This window comes from Pseudorca crassidens, chromosome 17, assembly GCF_039906515.1.
Source record: "Pseudorca crassidens isolate mPseCra1 chromosome 17, mPseCra1.hap1, whole genome shotgun sequence".
NCBI classification, from domain to species: Eukaryota; Metazoa; Chordata; class Mammalia; order Artiodactyla; family Delphinidae; genus Pseudorca; species Pseudorca crassidens.
The window spans coordinates 2028336-2044685 of NC_090312.1; the positions used below are offsets into that span (position 1 = coordinate 2028336).

General features: G+C 53.3%; 2 protein-coding genes across 11 annotated transcripts; both read right to left on the reverse strand.

Annotated features, from left to right (window-relative positions):
- Nucleotides 1-569: 569 nt before the first annotated feature.
- On the reverse strand, nt 570-13599 carry ZNF696 (zinc finger protein 696). Of its 10 annotated transcripts, none has more exons than XM_067712695.1 (4): nt 8938-9277; nt 8199-8299; nt 7858-7961; nt 570-2206 (listed from the first exon to the last, which is right to left on the reverse strand). In XM_067712695.1, exons 1-4 carry the CDS (start codon nt 8941-8943, stop codon nt 1110-1112), a joined length of 1308 nt encoding a protein of 435 aa, XP_067568796.1. In that variant the 5' UTR covers nt 8944-9277; the 3' UTR covers nt 570-1109. The 10 variants fall into 10 exon arrangements, with proteins under 10 accessions (XP_067568796.1, XP_067568795.1, XP_067568802.1 ...); XM_067712694.1 differs by having other exon boundaries at nt 570-2215; XM_067712701.1 differs by lacking the exons at nt 8199-8299; nt 8938-9277 and adding an exon at nt 13402-13599 and having other exon boundaries at nt 570-2215; nt 7858-7957.
- A 6-nt stretch (nt 13600-13605) lies between these two features.
- On the reverse strand, nt 13606-14992 carry LOC137210699 (zinc finger protein GLI4-like). The gene is made up of 2 exons (XM_067712759.1): nt 14975-14992; nt 13606-14631 (listed from the first exon to the last, which is right to left on the reverse strand). Exons 1-2 carry the CDS (start codon nt 14990-14992, stop codon nt 14284-14286), a joined length of 366 nt encoding a protein of 121 aa, XP_067568860.1. The 3' UTR covers nt 13606-14283.
- Nucleotides 14993-16350: the final 1358 nt, after the last annotated feature.

Here is a 16350-nt window from a genome sequence, read left to right on the forward strand (position 1 = left end):
CCTCCTGTGTCACTAGTTCCCTCTGTATACTTCTGTTATTGGACTTTTACCTACAGTCCTTGAATGCAGCTAGCACAGTGGCTTTGTGTTTCCTACAACAGTGGCGTAGAGCCTGGACAGCTAAGTGCTTAGGAAATGTCTGTTGGAAGCACAAACATCTTAAACTTGTTTTATCTTATACTACCTTCCTAAGCCTGAGAAGAGTTCTGTATACTCCGAAATGGCATGAAAACAAGTGAATCAGTACCTCCTCCTTCCGGCCAAGCCTATGGTCTCTCCTCTATGCCTGTCTTTCATAAACTCCCCTGCATATTTCATGTACTTATTTTTTTGTGGAGTGCACATCCTGTATCCGGGGCTGTGCTAAAATAATTTTAGCTACAGGGGCTCATACTTTGATAAAAGACACAGACATAAGCATATAGCTTTGATACAGGGTAGAAAGTGATTCTTGACTTCTCAAAAGAGCTATGAAACTGAAAAAAAACACGAAAGAACCCCCAAAACCTACTGATACATGGATAAACCTCAAAAAACATTAAGCAAAGGGAAAAAGACCTAAAAGAGTATAAATTATATCACTATTTATATAACGTTCTAGAACAAGCAAAACTATAGTGACAGAAACGAGATCACTGGTTGCCTCTCAGGATGAGGGGCTGACTTGAAGGGGCATAAGGAGACTTTCTGGGGTGATGGAAATAGTCTACATCTTCAGAGTGTGGTGGTTGTAAAGGTCAAAGCACATTGTACTGTTGAAACTCATAAAACCAAACACTTAAGATTTATGTGTTCCACTATATGTAAATTATACTTCAGGAAAAAACCCAGTGCTGTGAAAATGAAATAAATTAACTTCCGAGGCACACGTTGCCATCACGTCTCCTTCCCCACGGCTCCTCTTTCCTTTCCAGTGCTCCTGGCAAGGCGGCGGCAGACAAACTGCAGGCCTCCACGGGCAGGCTTGGAGACCAGCAAGACAGTTTTATCCTCTTCCTGTGGGGCAAAGTACACAAAGCTGGGGGAGTGGGCAAAAAGTGAAGGGTGTTGTACCCACACTCCAATCTTCTTTACTCAATTTTCCACTCCATGTTCACCCCCCAACAGGCTCACTCCGTGCCGTGAACTCGCTGGTGCTGGATAAGATGAAAGCTCAGGCGGAAGGCCCTGCCACACCTGGCACAGTGGAAAGGCTTCTCCCCAGTGTGGATCCTCTGGTGCCGGAAGAAGCCCGACAGGGCCCTGAAGGCGCGGCCACACTCGCCGCACTCGTAGGGCTTCTCCCCGGTGTGGATGCGCCGGTGCTCACTGAGGAAGGAGCTGCGGCTGAAGGCGCGCCCACACTCCTGGCAGGCGTAGGGCTTCTCCCCAGTGTGGACCCGCTGGTGCTGAATGAGGTTGGAGCTCTGGCTGAAGGCTTTCCCACACTCTTTGCATTCGTAAGGATTCTCTCCGTGGTGAATTCTCTGGTGTCGGACGACGTTTGAGCTATGGATGAAGGTTTTCCCGCACTCGCTGCACTCATACAGCCGCTCGCCAGTGTGAATTCTCTGGTGCTTAATGGCATCTGACCTCTGACTGAAGGACCTGCCACACTCAGCACATTCGTAGGGCTTCTCTCCCGTGTGGATTCTCTGGTGTCTGATGAGGTTGAAGCTCTGGCTGAAGGCCTTCCCACACTCCTTACAAACGTAAGGCCTCTCCCCGTTGTGAATGCGCTGGTGCCTGACGACGTGGGAGCTGTGGATGAAGGCCTTCCCACAGTCGCTGCACTCGTAGGGTTTCTCCCCAGAGTGAATGCTCTGGTGTTTCACCACATCTGAATAGCATTTGAAGCTCCTGTCGCAGGTGCTGCATCGGTAAGGCCGTCCTTTCCAGTGGCCTCTCCTATCGGCTGTGGAGGCTGCATTCAGGGTGACCTCTGACCCGGACACACTGTCCTCATGGCCATTCTGCCCTCCAGTTTCCTCATAAACAACTGGTCCCCGAGGGGAACCTTTGGGCCTCTCTCTAGCTTCCTCATTCCCACAAGGGTCTGGAAACCGCAGTGTCCGGGGAGGCCCCCGTAACAGTCCTGGCACAGCCTGTCCACGGCGCCCCCCTTCTTCTAAGGTTGCCTGTCGTAGCATCAGCCCTGGGCTCTGAGCCCCTTGCTCAGCCACCAAAGCAGCGTAGCAGGAAGCCGGGCCGCCACTCGGTGCCTGTGCTAGGAAAGCTGGAAAAGGGGGAGAGATGCACAACTTAGAACTCTGCTGACGACACATGGATGGCACGGGAGAGCCACGTGATGATAGGGAACAGTAAGACGCCACTGGGCAGCAGAAACCCATTATCCCGCCTGTCCTCCTCCTGCCCAGCTCTCCTCCCCGACTTCTAACACCTGTGGTCGCAGGAATGGACAAGGGACTGGGAGAGAGCTAATCAGCAGGCTTCCCTGTGACTCCAGAAAAGGCCCAAGCCTCTAACCTCAGTCTGCCTGGTCTCACGAGTTGGGGGAGACAGACCCCCAGGCTCTGGTGACACCCTGGTACAGCCTCGTGGCCTGGAATGCAGAGAGAAGTGGTTGGCAGCAGAGCAGGCACGTGTGGCCATGTTTGAAAACACTTCCGGTGTCACAGTGGGCAAGGGGCACTCCTGGCACCTAGTGGGGAAAAGCCAGGGAGGCCGCCCCCAACAGAGGCACCTCCAGCCCAAGTGCCCAGGAGTGTGCCCAGAAGGCAGAACCTGGGCTGCCAGACGTCCTAACCAAGAAGCTCAGTCCCCTGGCACAGATGCTGGTCACCACTCTGACACTGGGGCCCAGCCCTCAGCCTCACCTCCCTTCAGGCCGTACATCTCATACTATATGCTCAGGCCAGCAACCCAGACAGGGTGCTTTCTCTTTATTCCTTTTCTGAATGGGATGTTTTTGGTAACCTGTTTTTTCCTCCACACACTGTGTATGGTGGCACTTGCTAAAATCTAGCCCCAAATTGTGAGACTGAAGAGTGCTGTCTGGGCCAGATCTGGTCAGGAGTAGGGTCAGACAAGGGAGGGAGACAGTGGCCTGGAAGTACTGGGCCTGAAGGGTGGCTCCATGGCTGCACCTCTGGGTCATCCCCAACTCACACCCTGAGGGATGAGGTGCAGGGACACGGTGGCTGAACCACCCGACACGGGGGTTCTGTGACTTCCTGGGAGAGCAGTTCCAGGTGTGTTTGGGGAGCCACGGTCATGTTCTCCCCAGGCTCCCACTGCTGAACCAGAACCTTAGGGTAGAGTATGATGGGGAAAAGCTTGAAATGGCATGTGTCTTTGCCAAGGGAAGATGGCCTGGCTGTTAGCACAGGTCATGTGACAATTCAACAACAGCAACAACAGGCAACTGAATATGAGCCCTCCCCCAAATGTGGCCTGAAATCTTCAGAACAGAGGGGCCTGGAGCCCGAGAGGGAGGTGGCCAGTGGGCGGGAGGCCAGCCAGATTGTCATCCACCACACACTTCCTGGTCACCAACCCTGAGCCTAGGCCAGTTGACACTGCTGGGCCCTGGTGAGACAAAGCCAAGAATTAATACTCTTGTTCCTCCAAGCTGGAGGCATAACCCTCCCTGACTTCAGACAATACTACAAAGCTACAGTAATCAGAATAGCACGGTACCTACCTAGGGAGACAAAAAGACCTGTATGCAGAAAACTATAAGACACTGATGAAAGAAATTAAAGATGATACAAACAGATGGAGAGATATACCATGTTCTTGGATTGGAAGAATCAATACTGTGAAAATGACTATACTACCCAATGCAATCTACAGATGGAATGCAATCCCTATCAAATCACCAATGGCATTTTTTACAGAACCAGAACAAAAAATCCTAAAATTTGTATGGAGACACAAAAGACCCCGAATAGCCAAAGCAGTCTTGAGGGAAAAAATCGAAGCTGGAGGAATCAGACTCTACTACAAATCTACAATAATCAAGGGACAATATGGTACTGGCACAGAAACAGAAATATAGATCAATGGAACAGGATAGAAAGCCCAGAGATAAACCCACGCACCTATGGTCAACTAATCTATGAGAAAGGAGGCAAGGGTATACAATGGAGAAAAAGCCTCTTCAATAAATGGTGCTGGGAAAACTGGACAGCTACATGTAAAATAATGAAATCAGAACACTCCCTAACACCATACACGAAAATAAACTAAAAATGGATTAGAGACCTAAACGTAAGACCAGACGCTATAAAACTCTTAGAGGAAGACACAGGAAGAACACTCTTTGACATAAATCACAGCAAGATCTTTTTCGATCCACCTCCTAGAGTAATGGAAATAAAAACAAAGATAAACAGATGGGACCTAATGAAACTTAAAAGATTTTGCAAAGCAAAGGAAACTACAAACAAGACGAAAAGACAACTCTCAAAATATTTGCAAATGAATCAACGGACAAAGGATTAATCTCCAAAATACATAAACAGCTCATGCAGCTCAATATTAAAAAAACAAACAACCCAATCCAAAAATGGGCAGAAAACCTAAATAGACATTTCTCTAAAGAAGACATACAGATGGCCAAGAAGCACATGAAAAGCTGCTCAACATCACTAATTATTAGAGAAATGCAAATCAAAACTACAATGAGGTATCCCCTCACACCAGTCAGAATGGCCATCATCAAAAAATCTAGAAACAATAAATGCTGGAGAGGGTGTGGAGAAAAGGGAACGCTCTTGCACTGTTGGTGGGAATATAAATTGATATAGCCACTATGGAGAACAGTATGGAGGTTCCTTAAAAACTAAAAATAGAACTACCATATGACCCAGCAGTCCCACTACTGGGCATATACCCTGAGAAAACCATAATTCAAAAAGACACATGCACCCCAATGTTCACTGCAGCACTACTTATAATAGCCAGGTCATGGAAGCAACCTAAGTGCCCATCGACAGACAAATGGATAAAGAAGATGTGGCCCATATATACAATGGAATATTACTCAGCCATAAAAAGGAGCGAAATTGGGTCATTTGTAGAGATGTGGATGGATCTAGAGACTGTCATACAGAGTGAAGTAAGTCAGAAAAAGAAAAACAAATATCGTATATTAACGCATGTATGTGGAACCTAGAAAAATGGTACAGATGAACCGGTTTGCAGGGCAGAAATAGAGACACAGATGTAGAGAACAAACGTATGGACCCAAGGGGGGAAAGCGGTGGTGGGGGTGCGGGGAAGGTTGTGGGATGAATTGGGAGATTGGAATTGACATGTATACACTGATGTGTATAAAATGGATAACTAATAACCTGCTGTATCAAAAAATACATAAAATTCAAAAAACCCCCACAAAAACCCAGCATGGTATTTGCACAAAAACAGACATATGGATCAATGGAACAGAACAGAGAGCCCAGAAATAAACACACACACCTATGGTCAATTAATCTTAGACAAAGGAGGCAAGAATACAATGGTGAAAAGACAGTCCCTTCAGCCAAGTGGTGCTGAGAAAGCTGGAGAGCCACATGGAAGTCAATGAAGTTAGAACACTCCCTCACACTACACACAAAAATAAACTCAAAATGGCTTAAAGACTTAAACATAAGACAGGACACCATAAAACTCCTAGAACAGAACATAGGCAAAACCTTCTCTGACATAAATTGTAGCAATGTTTTCTTAGGTCAGTCTCCAAAAGCAAAAGAAATAAAAGCAAAAATAAATGGGACCTAATCAAACTTAAAAGCTTTTGCACAGCAAAGGAAACCATAAACAAAACAAAAAGACAACCTATGGAATGGGAGAAAATATTCGCAAACATTGCGACTGACAAGGGCTTAATTTTCAAAATATACAAACAGCTTATCCAACTCAATAACAAAAAAACAACTCAATCAAAAAAATGGGCAGAAGACCTAACAGACATTTTTCCAAAGACATACAGATGGCCAACAGGCACATGAAAAGATGCTCAACATTGCTAATTATTAGAGAAATGCAAATCAAAACTACAATGAGGTACCACCTCACACTGGTCAAAATGACCATCATCAAAAAGTCTGCAAATAATAAATGCTGGAGAGGGTGTGGAGAAAAGGGAACCCTCCTACACTGTTTGTGGGGATGTAAATTGGTGCAGCCACTATGGAGAACAGTATGGAGGTTCCTTAAAAAACTAAAAATAGAATTACCATATGACCCAGCAATCCCACTCCTGAGCATACATCCAGAAAAAACTCTAATTCGAAAGGATACATGCACCCCAGTGTTCATAGCAGCACTATTCACAATAGCCAAGACACGGAAGCACCCTAAATGTCCATCAATAGATGAATAGATATGGTACATATATATATAATGGAATACTACTCAGCCATAAAAAGAATGAAATAATGCCATTTGCAGCAACATGCAGCAACAGATTATCATATTAAGTGAAGTCAGTCAGACAAAGACAAATATCACATAATATCACTTATATGTGGAATCTAAAAAAATGATACAGAGGCTTCCCGGCTGGCACAGTGGTTAAGAATCTGCGTGCCAATGCAGGGGACACGGGTTCGAGCCCCTGGTCTGGGAAGATCACACATGCCGTGGAGCAACTAAGCCCGTGTGCCACAACTACTGAGCCTGCACTCTAGAGCCCACGAGCCACAACTACTGAGCCCAAGTGCCACAACTATTGAAGCCTGCGTGCCTGGAGCCCGTGCTCCAAAACAAAGAGAAGCCACTGCAATGAGAAGCCCGTGCGCTGCAACGAAGAGTAGCCCCTCTTCCCTGGTGACGCAGTGGTTGAGAGTCCACCTGCCGATGCAGGGGACACGGGTTCGTGCCCCGGTCCGGGAAGATCCCACATGCTGCGGAGCGGCTGGGCCCGTGAGCCATGGCCACTGAGCCTGCGCGTCCGGAGCCTGTGCTCCGCAATGGGAGAGGCCACAACAGCGAGAGGCCCGCGTACCGCAAAAAAAAAAAAAAGAGTAGCCCCTGCTTGCCGTAACCAGAGGAAAGCCTGCGCGCAGCAACGAAGACCCAATGCAGCCAAAATAATTGTTAAAATAAAATAAATAAAAATATGGGGCTTCCTTGGTGGTGCAGTGGTCGAGAGTCCGCCTGCCGATGCAGGGGACATGGGTTCGTACCCCGGTCCGGGAAGATCCCACATGCCGCGGTGCGGCTGGGCCCGTGAGCCATGGCCGCTGAGCCTGCGCGTCCGGAGCCTGTGCTCCGCAACGGGAGAGGCCACAGCAGTGAGAGGCCTGCGTACCGCAAAAATAAATAAATAAATAAATAAAATTAAATTAAAAAAAATGATACAAATGAACTTATTTACAAAACAGAAAGACACACAGAAAACAAACTTATGTTTACCAAAGGGGAAAGGGAGCGGAGGGAGGCATAAATTAGGGGTTTGGGATCAGCAGCTACACACTGCTATATATAAAACAGGTAAACAACAAGATCCTACTGTACAGCACATGGAACTATATTCATTATCTTGTAATAACCTATAATGGAAAAGAACACGAAAAAGAACATGTACATATAACTGAATCACTTTGCTGTACACTTGAAAGTAACACAACACGGTAAGTCAACTATAATTTAAAAAATAAAATTCTTGTTCTCAGAGGTCTCCAGGTGGGGGGACCAGAGAAAGAGAGAGCAGGGTATAGAGTGTGTCCAGGAGAACAAAGGAGGGAGGGGCTGAGGGAGCACAGCAGGCATGGAGGTGGGGAGCTGTGATGGTTAGAAGCTGTGATGGTTAGTAGCAGCCAGGCAGATGGACTTGGGAGCCCCGATTCCTAAGCTGTCCCCACGTCCCTGACCCCAGGATGGCCCTCTGGGCCTGCCTGCCTCCCTCACCTGTGCACGTGTCCATCAGGGTCGCCTCTCTGGGGCGTTCTGTGGACTCAGGCTGGGGCTCTGCTTGCTGCTTGCCGCAGAAACACCAGTAGTAGGACACCTGCCTGGGAGAAAGAGAAAGGAAGGGTGGGGGTGAGGTCAGAGTGCCTTCAGAGAAGGGAGGCTCAGAGCCTGCCCAGAGGGCCCTGAAGGAGCCACCTCACTATAAACCAAGGTCTGAATAAGCAAACATCCCAGAAACTAGTGTTCCACGGGACACCCTCTGGGAACTGTCTAGGCCATGCTGGCTCCCCCACCCCCGCCCCCCAGCAGATCAGGAGCAGAGATAGATGTGGCAGCACCTGTTACCTGCCCACTGTGGTCTCAGCTCCACCAGGAACCAACGAGCACCTTTAGTCAGTCCTCGGATGTGTGGAAAAATTTCTATGCATTTATATTTTTTCTTGATAATAACAAAAGATCTGAATATAAATATATGAAACCAAAAAAGTAACGATCTGAATGGCGCAATTCTGGATTGAGGAACGCTTTTGCTAAGCTTGCCACCAAAGGTAAAGTGTGACAGATCTAACTACACAAGGATATTTACTGTCAAAAACAAAAGGAAAAAAAAAAAACGGAGGGATATTTGCAACACAAAGATTCATATCCTCAATATCTAAAAACCCACTATATATACATGAAAAAGCACGAAAAAACTAGTTAAAGTTATGGACAGGTAACCAGCAGAAGAAAATAAACAAGTAGCTGGGACCTCCCTGGTGGTCCAGTTGTTAAGGAACCGCCTTCCAGTGCAGGGGACACGGGTTCCATCCCTGATCGGGGAACTAAGATCCCACATGCCACGGAGCAGCTAAGCCCGAGCGCCACAAGTACGGAGCCATGCACTCCGGAGCCCATGCGCCCGCAACTAGAAAAGCCCAGGTGCCACAACGAGGGAACCGCGTGCCTCAGCGGAAGTTCCCCCAAGCCACAACTGAGACCCGACGCAGCCTAAAATAAGTAAATATTAAAAAAAACAATAAGGCTTAAAAACAGTGGCACCTTATGAGCATACAGACAATTAGGGGAAACAGGCACCTTCATACACCGCTGGAAGAAGAAAAAGTGCACTGGACGGCGGATAATTCGATGATTTACAAAGGCCTTAAAATTAAACTGTGATTTCACTTCAGGGAACTGTCTGAGGCTGTCCCGGGGCCTTCACACTGGTCGTCACAATGGGCGGGGAAGGCTGTCCCCGGGGCCGCCCCTCGCTTCCGCTCTCCTCCCGGATGTGAGCCCTTTCGCAGGGAGAGCCCAGGACAGATAAGGGCCCCATGCCCCGTAGGGACGGCCCGTCCTTGCGCCCATATTTCTACTTCCCTCGCGGGCGCGGCCCATCGTCTGCCAACCGCTGCCCAAGCCCCGGTCCGCCACCACTTACCCGGAGCCCCCGCCGCCCGCCGGAAGCGCCGCCTCCCTCTCCCGGGCGGCTCGGGCACTTCCGGTAACGTTCTAGGGCGCCGGAGGACCCGCACTCAGCTGCCCTGGAGGCCGCGGGGTGGGGGTGGGGGTGGGCCTGCCTTCGCGAGCTATGCGCGGATTTCCTAGCTTCGCATGCAAGACCCTCGGTTGCTGTCCGGCCACCTTCACACCGACCGCTCCCGCCCCTGCAGGGCTTCACTTCCCGCACCTCTGGGACGCCTCCCGGACCCCCGCCCCGGGCCGCGTGGCCTCCACCAGGTCCAGGCCTGTGGTCCGGGGAGTAAGCCGGGTTAGGTGACCTTGCTGACTGCGGAATAAGCGAATGCACGGACGCATGAAGTCAGCGCCCGTGGAGAAAGGGGGGAGGGGAGGGCGCCCCGAGCCTGCCCGGCCTGGGCGCCAGAGCCTCACAGCGGCTGGTCCTCCGCAGGTGGATCCCCCTCCTAAGCCGGGGGCAGCGCAGAAATCCCCTTCCTCCCGCGCGTCGGGCCGCTGCGCCACATTCTCCGGGTTTCCCTCACCGCTGGTTTTCAGTGACCACACACTTAAGGGCTTGAAGCATCATGCGTTTATGATCTCACGGCTTCCTTGTGTTGCACGAGTCCGGGCACAGCCTGGCCGGTCCTGGGCTGGGGTCTCTCCTAGGCTGCAGGCAAGGTGTTGGCCACGACTGGGGTCTCCCCTGGGGTCTCACGTGGCGGTGGGCAGGATTCAGTTCCCAAGGTCGGGAGTTCTCTGGGCTCTACACGTGACGTGGGGCTGCAGGCTTCCCACAGGAACGGTGGCCTTGGGGTCCTCTGCAGAGTGGGTACTCTTGTGTTTAATCCCGGCTGAGGAACCTTCACAGCGTCTGCCTTAAACACGTGTCGTGGGGCTTAGGCGACGAATGTCCTGTCCCCAGCCCATCGCTGAGTTGTCTCTCCGTGCTCTGGGCACTTTCCTGTAGATGACTCCTGTGGTCTCTCCTCAGCCACCTCATTCTAACCTGCTTCCAGAAACCCCACAGCCCAGAGAGCCCTTGAAATGACTCCCTGCTCCCTGACAATGTCCCTCCGCAAGATTCTCCTCCTACGGAAGTCTGCTGCTCTGGCACCCACCCCGGGTTCTTAGCCCAGACAGAAGCACGGGTGCAGACTGGCACCCTCACAGCTGGGCTGGGCCTTTGATGGTGGCCCAGTGCCCGGATGGCAGCAGACCTTACCTCCATCAGCTTCCACCCACCTGTCCAGTGTCACCTCTTCCTCCAGCTCCCCCCAACTGTGAAACCAGTCACCGCTCCCTGAACACGCCAGGCTCGTTCTCGCCTCCCTCTGAGCTTTGCCCATTCCCTTCCCTTTCCGCATCACTGGACACAGGTCGCACCTCTCCAGCTGGAATCCTGCAACCACGTGTCCTCTGGGCGTCACGTGGAGGGACATGGTGTCCACGGGCTCTTCACTGGCTAGTGACCATTTTGATCACACGGTCAGTGTCCTCTGGTTTTTTGACCATGTGGGCACCATTTTCCCCTTGCAAGTAATAAATCATCTCGGGAGAAAAGAAAGGCTGAGGAACTGCTCCACACTATAGGTTCCTCAGGAGACACAGTGACCACAGGCAGGCTAGGATCCCAGAATGGATGCTGGGTTGGAGGGAAAATGCCACGAGCACAACGAGAAGGCTTGCTTTGTTGAGCATTGTATCAATGTCCAATTACCTGGATTTGGTACCCGCACTGTGGTTTTGTAAGAGAATGTCGTTGAATATAGGAAATACACACTAAAGGGTTACGGTACCAAGAGACATAATGGATGCAATCCATTCTAAAAAGATTCGGGGAAGAAATCTGTATAGATATAAAAAAACTAAAAGGTACATTTCTGCCATGTGGTGTGAACTAGTGTGATTTCTTTCTACTTTTCCCCATTTCCCAAATTTTCTATGACATATTCTGTTTATATAATAGGGAAAACGGGCTTTGTCAAAAGTTTTCTCAAAAAGTGAAATCTTGACAAACAGCAGTCATTGATGATCTTGTAAAACACGGAGAAAGCCTGTTTTGTTTTTAAGCCCCAAAGCAGATCATAAATTGCATACTGAGTTTGTTTTCCGATGGTGCAGATGAGGCCGACAACCACACCCCAGGACGCAGGTGGCGAAAGGTTTTTTTCTCCAGATGTTCCCACGTGTCCCAGTTTCCTATCACGCACATGTCGCTTCTACAACCAGGTGCCCGGAGGGAGCTTTCTTGTTCAGAGGCTACGACGACGGCTTCCTCACGGGACATGCACTGGCTTTTCTTTTCCGACAGGTTCAGGGGTGCATCTGGGGGCCTGTGGCTTGCTTCTGCTCAGGACCCCTTCCTTCTGGGAATGCTCCTCTCCCTCTCTTCCCCTAGATCACTCTGGAACCCCCACCACCCGCTTCTCCAGGAGCTGGGGCGAGAGAGGGCGCTGTACTCTGCAGCCCGGGCTGAGATGGTGTCAGACCTGGGGAAGGCCGGTCAGCGGTTGGAGCCCGAGGCCACATGGGGCCTGCAGAGATGAGAGGCAGGGAGGGGCCAGAGACCTCTCCGACAGCCTAGAAAATCCAGATTCCTGGGGGTCCTGAAGCAGCTCCTTAATCCTGCGCGCTGCCCGAGCCAGTGCCGAGGGGCTTCTGTCGCTTGCTTTGTTCATGGGTAGTGGGACCACTCAGCTTCCAGGACCAGGCCCTGGCCGGTGCCCAGAGGGCCGGACAGGCTTCAGTGGTGCCAGGGCTGGGCCGGCACGAGGTGCGGAGGGCTGAACTCAGGCTGGCCTGAGGCCCCAAGCGCGCATGTGGTCTGTCCCTCCACTAACAGCCCCAGGGGGACGGTGCAGATACCACTCAGTCTGCCTGCTCCCAGCCACACTCTCCTTGAACAGCCCTGCACTGTGTTCATCTCCTCTTCTGATATTAACCCCCAGAGAGGCTGTGTTTCCAGAGGAAGGAGCTGGGACATGGAGAAGGCAATCACCACACCTCATTCAGTCAAGCCTGACTGCGCTGTGCTGACAGATGGGCACTGAATCTCCCCGCTGGAAGCCAGGGGTCCCTGTTCACCACTGGTCAGCGGCTCTGCTCTGCCCGTCTTCCTCCATCCAGGGCCAACAAAACAGGTGCCACTGGAATGCTGCTGCTGGTCGCTGCGGGTGCAGGACAGAAAGGTGGACGAAGCCCGCTGGGTCTTCCCAGTTCCCTTTTACTGCCCTGAGCAGCTGGGGAGAGATGAAGGGCCGAGCACAGTGGACAGGCCTTCCAGCGGGCGGCTGGGTGGCAGCAGCAGGGCCAGGAGGGGAGGAACCGGGTAGTCTGGACCCCCACCAACAGCCTAAACAGTTTTCTCTTTGGGACCAAAACCAGCTTCAGAATGCAAGAGCTGATGCCGGAGTAGCCCTGAGCTTCCTCAGTACCTGCAACCTGCAAGCCGCAACCTTCCCAACTCTGGACTCCCCGCCATCCCCGGGGCCCCTCTGGAGCCTCTCCCGCAATCCCGCCCAAACGGGGCTCCCCGCACCAGTCTCCTGCCAGCCCACCCTATGTGTTGAGGCTTTTCACTGCAGAGGCATCAGTAAACGCTGAGTACATGCCCACCACGCACTGCATTTATTTGTAACAAATTATAAAAATCATAAAGCACACATAAAAATTAAAACATCTTAAAAAGATGATCTAGGGACTTCCCAGGTAGTCCAGTCGTTAAGACTGCGCACTTCCAGTGCAGGGGGCCTAGGTTCGATCTTTGGTCGGGGAACTAGATCCTGCATGCCGCAACTAAGAGCTGGAAAGCCGCAACTAAAGATCTCCCGTGCAGAAACAAAAAGATCCCCCACGAGGCAACTAAGATCCCGTGTGCTGCAACTAAGACATGGCGCAGCCAAATAAGTAAATAAATAAATAAATATTAAAAAAAAAATGATCCAAAAACTAGAAATAAGCTTGCCGACGCATCACAAGGGAAAACCTCCAGTATCGTGAGGGCTACTCTTAGCAAAAGCAACACTCCAAAAACGCCAGCCCGACTTCCGCTCCTGAACATTCGCTCCCACAAGCCACGAGGCAGTCGAGGGGACTCACCTGAGCGCAGGCATCCGGAGAGCCACTGCGGCCACTTCCCACGAACGTTATCCATGTCCGGGCCTGTGCTCTAGCCTCTTCTCACGGCACCACAACCAGAGAAAACACCCACTAGTCTCAACTAAGCTCGAAGCTCCAAACTCTTGAATGGTCTTCTGCTCCTGCACTCCCAGGGTCAGGCGCCCCCTCGCGGCGCCCCGCCCCTCGCGGCGCCGCGGCGCCCCGCGCGTGCCCTGGCCTCAGAGCGCAAAGTGCTCGCTGCCAAGTGTCGGTTAACCCCGTGCATTTCTATGAAAGGGACAAGACTGTTTCGGGTCGGGGATAAGTACCCGTAGTACAAGCCCGCAAATATTTCGTTCAGGACATGTGTTCGTTCGTACATGTCTTTTGGGCATATTAATCCTATTTTTAAAATAACCCTTAACATGCAAGTCCGTTGGTCGCCTGACAGCTGTACACCATCTTCCCTAGTGCCTGAGCTCTCCTGTAGGCCTCGGCCAGGGCTACCATTAGGGGGACCACGGGGCGCTCAGGCCCTACATTTCCCTTCGTGTCTGTCAGCAGCAAAGCCGCTAGGTCTCCCAGGAAGAGAAAGGGCGTGGCCGCCTTGCGTCGACCTTCTGTCCCGCCCGCGACCGGGACTCTGTTCGCACTTGTTTCCCTGGGCGGCCCTGGGGCGGCGAGGGCTGGGGGAGCGTGCGGGCGAGGGGGCGAGCGCCGGCATCTTAACTGGGGTGCAGGGGCCACCTTCAGCGATGGTCCGCGTGCTGCTCTCCCCGCGCCCCCAGCAGCGCGCGGCAGGCATCCACGGCGTCCACAGCGCCCTCTAGTGGAAGGTCGGCTTGGCGCGGCACAGGCCCCGGTGGACCCCTGCGGTCCCAGTCAGCGGAAAGGGTTCTCCCGGGTGAGGACGCGCTGGTGCCAGAAGCAGCCCGACAGGGCCCTGCAGGCGCGGCCGCGCTCGCCGCACTGGTAGGCCTTCTCCCCGGTGTGGACCCGCTGGTGCTGAACGAGGCTGGAGCTCTGGCTGAAGGCCTGACCGCACTGCTGACACGCAAGGGGCTTCTCGCTGTTGTGGAACCGCAGGTGCTGCGTGAAGTGAGAGCTCTGCACGAAAGCCTTCCCGCAGTGGCCGCACGCGTAGGGCTTCTCGCCAGTGTGGACCCGCTGGTGCTTCACCAGGTCCGACTTGCGGCACTGGGGAGGCTTTTCCCTGCTTGGAGGCTGCCACTGCTCCAGGATGTGGGCCCCTCACGGGGCGGCCTCGGGGCGCACGGCCCGGTGCAGTGCTGCTTCGCCCGCCGGGGCTCCCCAAGCCTGCTGGATTCTGAGTGGCTCCTCCAGCTGGGTCGCAGCTACCCGGGCTCCCTCCTGCGCGGTCTTCCTGGCGGGTCACCAGGCTGGCTTCCTCGGGACTTGCCTGGTGCACGCAGGCCTTGTGTGGCAGCCCTGCCCGCCCCTGTGAACCCCGATGGCTTCTGCACGGCCCGGCAGGTCCCTGGACCTGTGGCCCGGACCTTAGAACCTTTGTCCCCGGGACACCCTGCGGTTCTGCCCGGAATCTGCTCCTCACTATGAACTCCGTCCTCATGGTCTGAAACCAGAAAGGGAGGCAGCAAATGACACCAGACTCTGAACCAGAGCACGGAGAGACTTCGACAAAGGCCGCATCATCTCATTTAAATCAGCGGGGCGGGAACAAGGAAATTAGGCCCTCTGTCTGGGATGGGGTTATGCAGGGATCAAGGTCAGGGAGCGGAAGGGTGTTAGAAGGACACAAACTCCCAAAACACTCTTAAAGAAAAAGAAATCTGGGAGCGCTCCTAACCACTTCCAGTTTGGTGCTCTCTGATTCCAAACGATTTTTGCTCAAAAACTCTTAAAGTTAAGACAAAATTTTAAAAAAAGAAAAGAATTCTGTTAAAACCTGTCCTCCTTGAGGACTAGCCTTCCATTTCCCCTGAGATCCGGGGCCTCGCTGATCCCTGTGGCAAGGCAGCAGCGCTGGGCGGGGGGGGGGGGGCGCTGGGAACAGCCCGAGGAGGCTGCACACTGAATGACAGATGTTAAGGTCAGGATCTGTGGCCCAAGGGACAAAGACTGGGGCTCGAGAGGGGTGTACCATGTCCCTGGGTCCCCGCCTCCGGAAGAGGAGAGCCTGGCCCGGTCCCCTCGGCAGGCAGAGTGGGGGTGAGGTCACAGCGGGTGACAGCGCTGCCATCGGTGAGATGAGGATTCGTGCTGATCCGTGGAGAGGTCCTGGGGAAAACACACCCCAGCTGTGCAGATGGGGCCGTGCCCAGAGCCAGATGCTCTCCCCAAGGGCACATTGGCCTGGACTTAGCAAGGTGCACCTGGACACTCCAGGATGAGCTTCTCTGAAAGGGAAACCCGGGCTTTCCCGGGATTTTCAAATCTTCCAGCGGACTCCCTAAAATAAGGAGTGGGAGAAGCATGGTTTGGGAACCTGGCCTGTGGCCGTCCAGGCCCTGGGCCCAGCAGGCCGGGGGCGCCCTCCTCGCGCACGAACGAAGCTCGGGCGCCGGGGGTCGAGGCCGCCGGCCATGGTACCGAGAGCGGCAGGGGGCGCGGCTGGCTGGTTGTGCTGACGGCGGGAGGGAAGGCCTGAGGGAGCCGGGCGCGACGCCTCGTCCCCCGCCGGCCCGGCTGCAGGGCCCAGCGACCAGCACCGCGGGGCCTCTCACCCACCGCTCCCCGGGCCCCGGCGGGAGAGCCGGAAGCGCGCGCCGCGCCCACAGGGAGCCCCGCCCCGCGCCGCGCCGCCGGCACTTCCGGGAGCTCTAGGAAGCTCAGGGGACCCTCTCGGGGGTCCCCGCGGGGGGACTCGCCCAGGGGAGCCGCCGGGGGGAGGGCTCCTGGGGCGGAGTTCCGGGTTGAGGCTCGGGGGACCCGGAGAGCCTCAGGGCCGTGGACCTGCGCCCGGAGGCG

What these genes read in the sequence shown, in the direction of transcription:
- ZNF696 (XM_067712694.1), bottom strand. An exon ending in CCACAGTGGGCAGGTAACAG is followed by an intron (nt 7,962 to 8,198) that starts GTGCTGCCACAT and finishes TCTTTCTCCCAG; the next exon opens with GCAGGTGTCCTACTACTGGT. An exon ending in CCTGATGGACACGTGCACAG is followed by an intron (nt 2,216 to 7,857) that starts GTGAGGGAGGCA and finishes CCCCTTTTCCAG; the next exon opens with CTTTCCTAGCACAGGCACCG.